The sequence below is a fragment of the Trachemys scripta genome, chromosome 8 (assembly GCF_013100865.1).
Source record: "Trachemys scripta elegans isolate TJP31775 chromosome 8, CAS_Tse_1.0, whole genome shotgun sequence".
In the NCBI taxonomy this organism is placed as follows: domain Eukaryota; kingdom Metazoa; phylum Chordata; order Testudines; family Emydidae; genus Trachemys; species Trachemys scripta.
Window position 1 is genome coordinate 15,377,978 of NC_048305.1, and position 13,425 is coordinate 15,391,402.

At 39.5% G+C, this 13,425-nt stretch overlaps 1 protein-coding gene across 1 annotated transcript in view; it reads left to right on the forward strand.

Moving 5' to 3' along the window:
- HSPA4 (heat shock protein family A (Hsp70) member 4) overlaps positions 1-10,937 on the forward strand; it is a 35,742-nt gene extending 24,805 nt beyond the window's left edge. The window contains exons 13-19 of the mRNA XM_034778730.1: positions 1,266-1,355; positions 2,923-3,075; positions 5,259-5,384; positions 7,013-7,120; positions 8,384-8,503; positions 9,076-9,237; positions 9,553-10,937. Of these exons, the coding sequence (XP_034634621.1) occupies positions 1,266-1,355; positions 2,923-3,075; positions 5,259-5,384; positions 7,013-7,120; positions 8,384-8,503; positions 9,076-9,237; positions 9,553-9,759 (966 nt within the window). The 3' untranslated portion in view covers positions 9,760-10,937. The remainder of the gene's footprint in view (positions 1-1,265; positions 1,356-2,922; positions 3,076-5,258; positions 5,385-7,012; positions 7,121-8,383; positions 8,504-9,075; positions 9,238-9,552) is intronic.
- Positions 10,938-13,425: the final 2,488 nt, after the last annotated feature.

A 13,425-nucleotide genomic window follows, 5' to 3' on the forward strand; every position in this document is an offset into this window, starting at 1 on the left:
GCAAGTCTAAGCCAGCCCTGGTGACCCCATTAAAATGGGGTCCCGACCCACAGTTTGAGAACAGTTGTCCTAGTGGGTCTCCGAGTAAAAGGAGATATGTTAGCCAAGATAGATCTACTTAGCCAATTGGAGCTCATTTCACTAGAGCTCAGGCAGCCTATGGCTGAGGAACATTCTTGTAGCAAATTTGTAGAGCAGCTATATGCAGCCTAAGCCACACCAAAAATGCTATTCCTTAGTAGAGGCTTCCAGGCTGAATGCAGCACAGCCCGATTAAAACTGGTGGTAGTCATTATTTAAGTAGAATTCCTGTTTCCCACCTCCAAGCAATTAGACAACTGTTTAGTAGTCACCAAGAGTGGAATCTGCGTGGACATTCGCTTGAAGAAAGAACAGTTATTTAACTACAGTAACTGTAGTTCTTGAGATGTGTTATCACCGATTCCACAGCCTGCCTTCCTTCCCCTTGACTACACAATCCTATTCCTAGGGGAGTCGGTATTGGTGAAGGAACTAAGGGTACATCTACACTACAGGGGGGAGTCGATTTAAGATACGCAAATTCAGCTACGTGAATAGCGTAGCTGAATTCGATGTATCGCAGCCGACTTACCCCGCTGTGAGGACGGCGGCAAAATCGACTTCTGCGGCTTTCTGTCGGCGGCGCTTACTCCCACCTCCGCTGGCGGAGTAAGAGCGCCGATTCGGGGATCGATTGTCGCGTCCCGCTGGGACGCGATAAATCGATCCCCGAGAGGTCGATTTCTACCCGCCAATTCAGGCGGGTAGTGTAGACCTAGCCTGAGAGACAGTTGGGCCCCCTGCCCTTTAAGCGCTTGAGTCGGGGAGTTCCAGGGCAGACCTGGCCTCAAGGTCACTCCTGGCCAAAACAATCCAGTCTCATGTGCATGTGTACAGAGCGTGGCATTTGTGTGGACAGCACATCTTGAAGAATTGCAGTTACTGTAGGGTAAGTAACCATTGTTTTTAAAAACCAGTACAAAACAGTTGTGCTAATATGCATTAGAAATCTCAGTATGGCAAATATTTATCAATAAAGGTTAGCTGCAAAGGCTTAATTAACCCTGTTACATAGTTTCTAGCTTCACTTTAACTAAATTTAGATTTTCACTGCAGGACCTGAAGCGTACTAACTATACAATCATAGTGACCAGTCCAGAAGTTTAAATTGATTTACACTGGGTCATATAAAACTAAGTATTTGAGATGTAGCTCTACATTTAAGTGTTTTCTTCTAATTTCAGAAGATGCAAGTAGACCAGGAGGAGCAACAAAAGAATGAAGAGCAGCAGCAAGCACAAGCTGACAGTAAGGCAGAGTCTGAAGAAATGGAGGTACTAAGTGTATTTGATGTGTTATTGTCCGATTGGTCCAACCAGATGAGCTATTTTGCCTTCTGGAATGTTTGCTCTGTAATGTATAATCAGGACCCATTCTCCATCCCTTGCCACAGAACGAGGCTCTGGAAACTAAGCTTTCACTTAAAAGTATTTCTAGTTCTCCTAGTTGCGACTAGTGCCTTAAAAATACGAACAGAGCATACATTGATGCAATGCTGTCTCCCGGAGACTGCAGATAACTTGAAACAGTAACTCTGGGATTTGTGAACTGCCCCATTCATCTGAAAGGATTGTTCACTCCAAACACTAAACTGACTATTTAAATGTCAATGTTAACGCTGAGTGGTGATCATTTAAGCAAAAATGTGCTTAGCCCAGTCTCGAGCTACACTCCTAGTACCAAATGCTCCCACTGTCTGCTACTCAGCTGCCAAAACCACAAATTTCCCCAAACAATTTGTACCAGGTAGTTTTGTCTTTGATACAGAAATATGTGACATGTTTAAAACAGAAAATTTGGAGCAGCATAAAACTAAATTCAATTTTAAAATAAATAGCACAAGGCTATTGTATTGATTGCATTCAGTTCAATACAGTATTTAAACAAGTCTTCATTTTTACTATAAGTGAAGCTGTTGCAGAATTTCCTTACCACCAAACTAGAAAACTGCAAAACCTGTAGACTTTGTCACAGAATTTCAAAGCAGCTGAGAATTCCATTCAGAAGAAATGAAGCAGCACTGACTGATAGTTTGCTCAAGTAACTTAAAATGTTAATAAACATAGTATTAAAAAAAATTAAGATGAATGTGACTTGAATTGGGTGTTCCTTTAGTGCGGAGGTGGGCCAACTTTTTGGCCCGAGGGCCATATGTGGGCATGGAAATTGTATGGGGGCCATGAATGCTCACGAAATTGGGGGTTGGGGTGCCAGCCCTGGGGTGGGGCCAGAAATGAGAGGGCTGGAGCAGGAGGTTGTGCAGGTGGGGGGAGGGGGGCTCCAGCTGGTGGTGCGGGCCCTGGGGTGCAGGAGTGTGGGACCAAGGGGTTCAGAGGGCAGGAGGGGGATTAGGGCAAGGGGTTGGGGCACTGGAGGGGGTCAGGGGTTCAGGCTCTGGGCAGCTCTTACCTCAAGCAGCTCCCGGAAGCAGCGGCATGTCCCTCCTACGTGGAGGCGCAGCCAGGCGGCTCTCCGTGCTGCCCTGTCCGCAGGCGCTGCCCCTGCAGCTCCCATTGGCCATGGTTGCCGGCCAACGGGAGCTGCGGAGGCAGCACTTGGGGCAGCATGCACAGCCTCCTGGATGCCCCTACGCATAAGAGACGGAGGGGGGACATGCTGCCACTGCTGCTGGAAGCTGTGTGGAGCCACGGCATGCGCTGAGCGGAACAAGCTCCTGACCCCGTTCCCCGGCGGGAGCTCAGGGGCCAGATTAAAACATCTGAAGGGCCAGATGTGTGTCCGTCTCCTCTCTCCCTCCCCCCCTCCCCCCCCCGAGACCATAGTTTGCCCACCCCTGCTTTAGTGACTATTGCGCTCTGAATGTTGTTTTTTTTAATGCAGACATCTCAGGCTGCATCAAAAGACAAGAAAATGGATCAACCTCCTCAAGCCAAGAAGGCTAAAGTAAAGACTAGTACAGTGGACCTTCCCATTGAGAATCAGTTGCTTTGGCAGATAGGGAAGGATATGCTGAACTTATTCATTGAGAATGAGGTAAAATAACTGAATGGTACTTTTACCTCTGTCTAGGCCATAGTCTTACAAAAGTGGTCTGCACAGAGACTGCTGGTCACGACATGCTGACTCTCCTCATTTCCAGCTGGAGAAAGGCAGAGGAGAGGGTGAGACGTTATGAACAGCAAAAGGAGACAGTATGGCTAACTTTCTCCAAGAAGGGCAAAACTAACTGCACTAGAGACAGCTAAAAATACACACCTTATCCTAATGAACATCTGCTATAACTTGCTACAGGGATATTCTACAATTGCAAATATGGAATATGGTTACATTTTAGAAAAATTGCTTTGTGAACTGACACTAAGTTTCTGAACCCATAACCTAGGTATTTATTACTGCACTTACCACGTTAGTTTCTGAGCACCTATCTAATGTCTTGCAAGTTAGTGTTTTCAGTGGAAAAATGTTAAAGGTATAAAAAATGCATTTAATGTTGGCAGGAATGGGACAATTTAATTATATAATACAAACTCCAAAAGAAAAGCTTGCAGTGCATTTTTTGCCACCAGAAACGGTATTTGGGGAGCTGCTAATAGGTCAGTTAATGAAGGCTGCTCACTTCAAATCACAAGACTTCAAAGTACATCTGAGACCTTCTTAACTGATAAAAACACCACAGTATGAGGTAACCAGTAGCTCCTTTTTCTTTACAACGGTGTAAAGAATTCAGTGTGATAAAAAAAATCCTGTGCACACTGTTTACAGCAGCTAAATTTTTCTGATTCGTATTGATTGTTCTTTATTTCAGTAGTACTGGATTGCTTTATAGGCTTGTTGTTTATTCTGAAGCTCTTGTCACCTGCTCCAATCAAAGTCAATCCATCTGGTTCCCTGAATGTCTGCTACTAAATCATTGGTATCTCTTCAGATGGCCATAGCTAGAGCACTTGTCCTCCAACTACCTGGGCAATTCAGATTGTATTGGCCTGGGAATTCTTGCTATGTTAGTCAGTCTTAAAACTGGAAAACTAGGGTAGCAAATTTTCAGTTGGATCAGTATGCCGCTTAAATTGAATTCTGTGTTTAAAAGTAATTGTTTTTTCAGCTCTCTGAGACTGTCAGTTTTTTTAAGCCAGGGATTGTCACCCCAGCAAGCAACACAATGAGTTCTCAATCCTGACTGGGGACTCTACATTCCACTGTAATACAAATAATACAGCCTAGCCTGTAGGTGTCATTGTCGTCTTAAGCTAGATGTCCGATACGGAATTTGTTCACCACCACCTTCCATCTTTCACAGTTGCAGCAAAGTTGTAAAACTATCTCATTGAAATACAAGTCCATATGGCAATGTTTCTTATTTAGCTGCCTCTTTATCCTCTTCCTGATTTGCCTGTGATCTTGCTTGATAGTTTGAGTGCTTAAAGTGAGTTGTTCTATGAGCGACAAGCAATGTGTTGGCTTGCTGCTGAAATCTAAGGACACTGGGTTGGCAGACGCATGTGCTGCTGTGCTAGTTTTTTCACTGGCTCAGGAAGTGTTGACCTTGCAAAGGGTTGGAGAATGGGGGAGAATTTCTGGAGACTCCTGGCTTCTGGGAGGGGTTAGTCCCAGCCACCTGAAACATTTTCTTTCTCCCTTTCAGGATACAAATCCTACTTACACTTGGTACTCATCCTCCCTCAGCAGAGGAAACAGAGCAGGATGATAGCACTCTGATTACCAAAAAGTACTTCCTTTCCAAACCATAGGAGAATTGTGTTCTCTGCATCTCTCCCTTGGAGATATCCAAGCAGAATGAAAGTGCCCAGAATTGGATTTGGTTCCTAAAGTCTGGGTTACATGCCTTTACATAGGCATCTCTAACTAAAAATACAGCAATCCTTATGGAAAGCAAGTTTCTTCTCAAGGAACCAACAAGCAGGAGAATAAAATCATTCATCAATTAAAATTTAGACTTAGATGGCACAGATACCCTAAAGGCTGACATCAATCTGCTTCTCAATGGCTGTTGTAGTGTGGGCAGATGAGCTTAAAAATGCATTTCCCCACAAAAATACTCAATTGAAATTGTCTCTATCCTGATGGCTTCATTCATCTCAGATGCATCCATGCATTTGTTTATACTTGCTCCTCAGTATGTCATCTCTAATGCTATTATAAAAATTTTAGTTGAGTTCTAATTCTTGAGTAAGACTGAACTAATTTCTTTTCTGCAGGGTAAAATGATCATGCAGGATAAACTGGAGAAAGAGCGGAATGATGCCAAGAATGCAGTGGAGGAATATGTGTATGATATGAGAGACAAGCTCTGTGGCTTGTATGAGAAATTTGTTAGTGAAGATGTAAGTATCGCCAATCTGACTAATACCTTTTTTGTTCTTTGTGGTCTAATATTTCAGGTCTCTTCTATTAAGTCTTTAAACCAAGGGTGTCAAACACCCTGGATGTGTTTGTGGCCTGCATGTTACATTCAGAAATGTAACTTCAGAAATGTAACTTTCATTTTTTAAGAAAAGTAACTTTCTAGTCCTCATGGTTATGAGAATAAACATTCCAAACATGAGACCAAGTGTAAACTGAGAATGCCTTTCTTAGTTTGCAAACTACCTGAGATAAGAACTCAAGTGTCAACTCCTCTGCCCTACATTAATCTCAGGGAAATGTTAATTCTAGAACCCAAATGATAACACTTTAAAAAGTTAATATTTGCATTAATTAGTGATCATTCCCAGGTGAAATGGGAATGGGGAGTACTTTATTGTCATGATCAACCTCACTTGGTGAATAAAATAATCTCATTTTTAGGACCACTGTTGTTTTTTTTTACCCTTGATCTCAATGCAAATCTCCCACAAGTTCTGCTGTGAATTCAAAGATTCCAAGGCCAGAAAGGACAATTGTGATAATTTAGAACTTCCCCCAAAATAATTCCTAGAGTATATCTTTTAGAAAAAATTCAGTGATGGAGAATCAACCACAACCTTTGGTAAACTGTTCTAATGATTAATTACTCTCACCATTAAAAATGTACACCTTATTTCCTGTCTGAATTTGTCTGGCTTCAACTTCCAGCCATTGGATTATGTTATAGCTTTTTTCTGATAGATTGAAGAGCCCATTATAAATATCTACATGGAGAACAAATATTTAATAGACTGTAATTAAGCCCCTTCATTTTCAGTTTAAATTGATTTTTGCTGAAAAAATCCCAGATTTTACAAAAAAATTTGTTTCCAATTTCACTCTACTTTTGTATCATTCAAATATATAAAAAATAACTTGTTTTATTAGGAAAATACAATACATTGCATGAGATACATGTATTACAATAATACATTAGTCTGTGTGTATATGCAAAGCTGCCTGTTAAAGTAAGACTATGTATTGGCAATCTAGAAGATATACATATACACAATAAGGCGCGTGCACACACATAAGCTTTGAAGTGCATGCACATCTGAACGTACTGATAAATCTCACGTACACATTTCAGGCTATTAGATAACAGTTTAAAGATTTGACACACTAAAAGGGGAAGAAAATGAAAATCTGTATCAGAATGTGTTTCAGAACACAAGGGAAATATTCAAAAGTTCAAAAACGAGAAAAGGATGAAGCGGAGAGTGCGCTGCAAATGGTGTGGTCCAATTTAATGTAAATATTATTGGCTAATAGTTCTAAGTCTGCAACAGTACTTGGTTTATTCAAATGAAAAGTTTTTATTTGGGGATTAGAGATGTATATTTTTCTTAAACTCAGAGGTGGCATTGTGTTTTGAGTTTTGTTTTAGTTCTGCAGCAAACTACATTGAATTCTATTCATCAGAGCAAAATTCTAACAGACCAGACAAAATGTCCATCATGTTTCAGAAAAGAGTATCCAAATGACACCAGATGTTTATCACTTTTGTTTTATGGGAGATGATCTCTAAATTCAGTATTCAATTCCTATTGGTTGTTTCTGGTCTCAGGATAGAAATAGTTTCACTTTGAAGCTGGAAGACACTGAAAATTGGCTGTATGAAGATGGTGAAGACCAACCCAAACAAGTTTACATTGATAAACTAACTGAACTCCAGGTAAGTGGCACTTCAGCACTGTAACTGTCATCTTCAAGTCTCAATTGAATTTAGTTCAAGTTAAGCTATAAATCAGGCCCTAATGAACAATAAATTATTTAAATGAGTTGGGAGGTGGTGGTGCTTGCAAACATGAAGAAAATAATTTAAGAGCATAGGCAGGAGAAGCTTTTCATTGAGCCTAAAGTGAAAGGAAATGCTAGTGATGCGAGTGCTGCATTGTGTAGGCTTTTATCTTTCTCCTGAATCTCTTTGGAAAGGTAGATGTGAGAATTGCTACTTGCTCTTAAAAGGCAACGCAGGTGACCTATAACAGGAAAACGTTTTTATACAAATGAGCTTTAAAGTTATGGAAGACTAATTTTGGAGGGTAGAAGAAAACTACCTTGCCATATGATTTAATCCTAATGTTAGTCAAGCTTAATCTCCTGTGCAGTTTATCTAAAGTAAATGGGAAGTAAAAGGATAGCTATATTCTGTATTGGCAGCAGGGGAGAAGATGCTGTAATGTCTTTAGCTGGAATACTAGTGAATTTGAAATCATTCTGTAATTTATTATGAAAAGGTATAATTAACTATTTTAATGTTTTTGAATAAGATAAACTTGTAATTAGTCTTGGCAAAGCTTCCCCAGTGTGGCTTTTGTTTTGATTGATAAAATATTTTAATATGTGAATAAGTAGAGCCCTATACTATCACTTGACAATAGTGATGAAATGCACACAATACCAGTATTTGACAAAATGTGGGACATGCCCCATGAGGTGGACATTAAAGCGGACTAGGGAACTTTTAGTGCACGCCGGCGGGATCTACACAGATCAAATAATGTGCAACATGTTAGTATGCTATAGAAATCACACCCCTTTAGTGCACATTGCTGCTTTGTGTACACAAGCCTTGAGTTGGCAGAGAGCATGAAACAATAGTTCAGAGACATGAATTGCCTCCTACACTTCACTTTGTGCTAACTAGAATGCCAGTGATAATCTAAATGTCAATAGTTAACTTTCACTTCCCATCAAAGCATGTAAGAAAGGGAAGGAAGCAGCATATTATGAAGAGCTACAATATGGATATGCCTTCAACGACACATGGCAGGGTTGGAGGGAGGGTGTGAGACCAATTTCATTTTCCTAAAATGGGAGGAGGGGACTCAGCTTTCAAAAGTTGGGAAACACTGCCATGTATTAAAAAGTCACTGTAGGTCCAATACAGTGCTGTGTTTAAAATTTCAGTAAACTGTTCTGTCCTTTATTTCAGTCTCTGGGTCAGCCTATTCAGGCACGGTTTCAAGAATCAGAGGAAAGACCAAAAGCATTTGAGGATCTGGGGAAGCAAATACAACAGTATATGAAAGTTATTCATGCATTCAAAGCAAAGGTATCTTCAGTTTTTCAAATGTTTTGCTGATGATTATAAGAAAGTGTTGAAAAGCTATCTTGGATTTCTTCTTTGCACCTTTTTTCAGTATAAGATGTGGTGGGAATGGCCAACAAATAATGCAGTCTCCTGGTTTGGGGAGCAGTGGCAGGAATTAACTTCTCAATACTTAATGTTGACTTTTTCTTACGAATAAAACTAGCACTCTTGTATGTTCATATAATTGGAATGATGACTACTAGTGATGCTTGTAAACCAACTTTCTCCCAGACAAGTTCCCTCCACTGGGGGAAATCAGAGCATTATGAAGTTCTGTGGCTGCCAGCTCTCTTCCATTTGACCATACTCAGAATGGTACAATGGGCTGCTCAGCAAACTTGTTTGCCCAGCTAAGTGTAAAATAAAGTTTCCCTTTGGTCAAATTCCAGCTGACAATCCATTCTGAAATTGGAGGATAAGATTTGATGAAGAAGCAAAACAAATATGTTGCCTAGATGTTTAAAATAGTAGTGTCCTTACTGTGCAAATGAAATGTAATGTAAAATGTGCTGTGTAATTTTTTCATACTTCAGGATGAACAGTATGACCATTTAGATGCAGCAGATATGGTAAAAGTGGAGAAGAGTGTAAGTGAAGCTATGGAATGGATGAACAATAAGCTTAATCTTCAGAACAAGAGAAGTCTTACTTTGGACCCAGTTATAAAGACTAAGGACATCCAAGCTAAAACTAAAGTAAGATCTTGTTTGACTTTGCAGAGAAATATAAAACCAGTTTCATTTTGCATAAGTGTAACAGTTATTGTTACCAGTTATTGTTATAGTTGCCAGTATTTCTTTATACTCAGAGAGGCTCTGAGGAGGAAGGAAGGTGGGAAATAAAAGAAGAGTAGTACTATTTTCAACAAAACCTCCCAAAACTATGCAGTGGCACTTCTGCCTTCAGCTGGGAACACTCAACTAGTGTTGTCGTAAGCTGCTTTAGGCGATGACTGTAGGTATAAGCCTTAATGTGTGCTCTAACTTAAATTCTCTCAACTCTTATTTTAGGAATTGACAGGTATCTGCAATCCTATAGTCACAAAACCAAAACCCAAGGCAGAAATCCCTAAAGAGGAGCAAAATCCAGCTGAACAGAATGGACCAGTAGAAGGCCAGGGAGATGCCAACACGGGGTCCCAGCCTGCTGAACAGGGCACTAATACAACTGCTCCAACAGCTACAGAAAAGAAACTCCCAGAAATGGACATTGACTGAATGTCAGCACTTGTTTATATTACAAACTACAATAAAGCTTTAAATTGTCAACTTTGTATGTTCTGAATATAAATTGGAGCAAGTGAATACTACAACTTTATCACAGCAATGTTTGGAGAGGATTGGTCAATGTATTGAGAGTCAGAATACTTAAGTAGCTAACTACTACTTAGTCAAGTATATTGTATCTCTTGCCATAATGAGTGTATTTAGAAGTCCCTAGTAATTCTTAATAGATTTACTGAAACAGACATCAACTGATCCTGTTTTTTTATTATGTTCATGCAGAGTCTTGTTTTAAAGAAGTAAGATGGCAGAACTTGAAACTTCTAACTTACCACTAAGTTTCTATTGTGGTTTTCAGCAGCTATGTTGTAAGTGTCCATTAATATTTCAAAGACTACATGGAGATGGCAGTGAGGTTTTTAGCTCTTTTCCAGAGCACAGAGGAACATAAGCTAAATGAAATACCATTTGAATCTAGTTCTTATTTCTCATTAACAGACACAATACAGACATGTTCCAGGGTGTGTGAATTCCACTAATTTCATGTTTGCACTTGTGCAGTTGATAGCTATGAAAGGTATGGAGCCATGGGTGAGGTGACCTGTATACCTGTGGTATTATGTTCCTAAGAACTGAGCTCTAAGATTCTTCCTCAGCTGGCGTCCATTCTCCATTATGGATAGAGTATTAATACAGAGTATAAAATCAAATTCATATATCTGATATGCAGAGTAGCAATTGTATACATCTATATTTCAGACTATCTGAGCCTGCTATTAGATATGCAAGTGTGTATGTTCATGGTAACCCCCTACCCCCCAGCCATCTAAATATTGTACAGAACTTTTGTCCCTAGTTAAATTAGCTGCTTGTAGAGAGATTGAGGGTTTATACTCCTGGCTGCTTGCACTGATGGATGATTTTGATTAGTTGCTAACCATTGAAAGAGAGATACTTGCTTCCATGAGACCTGCATTTGAAATGCTTGGTTTAATTATCTTCCAGCAAGAGAAAAATTTGTCTTTTTTTTTCATGAGCTCCTCTACCCATGACTTGGCTTCTAGTATTGATAATTGTCATATAAACCTGAAAACGTTAATTTGTATGTGTGTTAAATCAAAAGTTGAAACATCCACACATTACAAGAAATAAATGCACTGGATTGTACTGGATTACTTTTTTAAATTGTCAGTTATAGTCAAGGCAACAGTTGCAACTTGGGTTGGGGATGAATTGATAAGTGACAGCAGCCTCAATTTTATTTGCCACAGTGATGTTTTTGAAGGAACAAGAAGTTGCAGTGTGTACAATCTGCTCCATTTGCTCTTTTCAGACAAATGCAAGAATTGAATGGTGTTCCTTTAATAACAAAAATAAATTAGAACATTGCATGCTTCTACACTGGCTCACTTAAATCCATTTTATGGGGCTTCAGAAATAGTATATATCTTAATATCTTAAGGTAAAGGATTGTGACTAATGAACTTGCTGTTAAATGATACTACCACATGTGCAATATTTCCTGTAGAGTGGCTATTAAGAATTACCTTGGGGCTTATCCTGTTGATAGTATTTACAACACTCATTTCAAGTACTGGAAACACTTTTAAGTGCTGTACACTCAAAATTAGAATGCTTGTGAAACAGTACAGGTACTACTCCAAATGCACTGTCTTTGAGCAAATCTTAGAACTGCATCAGCACTCATCAGTTCAGCTTGAATCACTTCAGTGCTAGCGCCATTAATACTAGTTCCATTAATACTCCCACTACACTCCTGTAATATTTCCACTCATCTTTCAGTGACAGTACTGGAAACCAGCAGTATCACACATCTCTCCTCCTTCCATCCTCCAGTTCCACCAATTTTAATTTTTTTTAAGAACTGCAACCAGTTATCTGTAAGACACAAAATCACAGGCTGTTGTATCCTTGCTTTGCATTGTTCCTATTACATATTGCGCCTTGCTTCAAAGTTGTTAACAGCAACATGACATGCTGTTATCTGGCACGATCATGGGATGTTGCTTCCCAGGTGCTGGAGTCAACCTCATCTGAATTCAGGTTTGACTTCAGGGTGTCTTTATATTGTTGATGCTGGCCAGCAGGAGAATAGGTGCCTTGATTTATCTGACCATAAAATATGGCCTTGGTTATTCTTGAGTCTGCTGTACAAATGAGATGCCCAGACCAATGTAGCTTAACTTTTATGAGCATGTTTTGGGAGAATGCCAGACAGCCAACAACTAAGAATTTTATTATTGGGAATCTTATTGCACCATTTGATCCTGCAAACAGACCTAAGACTGAGCTTGTTTACATGAAATATGAATCATATTTTGGCAGCCCTCTACATACAAAACTTTTAAAACATTAATTTTAAAGTAATAGGAAAATGAGTTTTATGCTGTACCTAAAATTGTGAGGTAGGTGACTCAAGCTGTGTATACATGATGAACCAGTTCATGATAGCCAGCATGGCAAATCATTTCAGAAGTAAAGTCATAAGGTTTTAGCTGTATTATAACAATGAAATTGTGCAGTCCTTTAGCAAAGAACTGGCCTATACTAATTAGTTAAATTGGATCAGAACCACAACATGATCAAACATGGCATATCTTGTGCAAAGGCTGGCTATTTTTGTAATTTTTTTTAGGCTATAGTTGGCTTGCCTCCTCCAGAGAGTTCAGAGTTCCTTCCATCTTCTGTGGATGTGGGGTTAGGGTTGTCTTATTTTTGGGAACATGCTCTAAGTTTTTGAAAAGGCAGCATAATTTGACACACAATTTGAAGTAAATTGTAAATGCTAGCTGTGGCTGAAATCTGGGACTTCTGAAAAGCATTTGTATACTCTGAAGAGGAAAACCAACCTATAGAATCATGTTCATTTGATTTTTTTTTTTCCCCCCACCCATCAGTGGAGCCAGCAAAGGCAACAGGCAATGTCACCCATAAGATTAGTATTTTAACGAATACAAAAACTATTTTCACAGTGTAGGCAGAGGCCACAATTAGCACCTTTATTATGTTAGATATGTAAATCATGAGTAAATCAGGTCCTTGCCCTGAAGAGCTTAGGTCTAATGGCAAAATTACATAAGGAACTGCATTGGGAGAACCAGGATTACAAGGAAAACAGCACCGCTCAAGTTATGAGTAAACCTAGATGTACAGCAGTTTCTGTATTAGATTCAAAGTTAGTAAATAAATAGCCTTTACTTGCAATCACCATCCCTTTCTGTTATATCAAATTTACACAAAAATGAAATGCTTCAACTACTAACTTGTATTCCATCAGTAAAAAGAACAGGAGTACTTGTGGCACCTTAGAGACTAACAAATTTATTAGAGCATAAGCTTTCGTGGACTACAGCCCACTTCTTCGGATGCATAGTCTCTAAGGTGCCACAAGTACTCCTGTTCTTTTTGCGGATACAGACTAACACGGCTGTTACTCTGAAACCTACTCCCTCAGTGTTTGTTTTGAAGTCAGTGGGACTACATGTCTAAATCACCTTCACCTTGAAAATTATGCACTGAAGGGCCTAAATATGGTCTCTGAGCATTTGGGCCTGTGTCTTAATAGGTTAAAATTACTGATTTTTTTTAAAGTAACCTAACATTAAAACACAATTGCTTACAGTGAGAGAATTTAAGCAG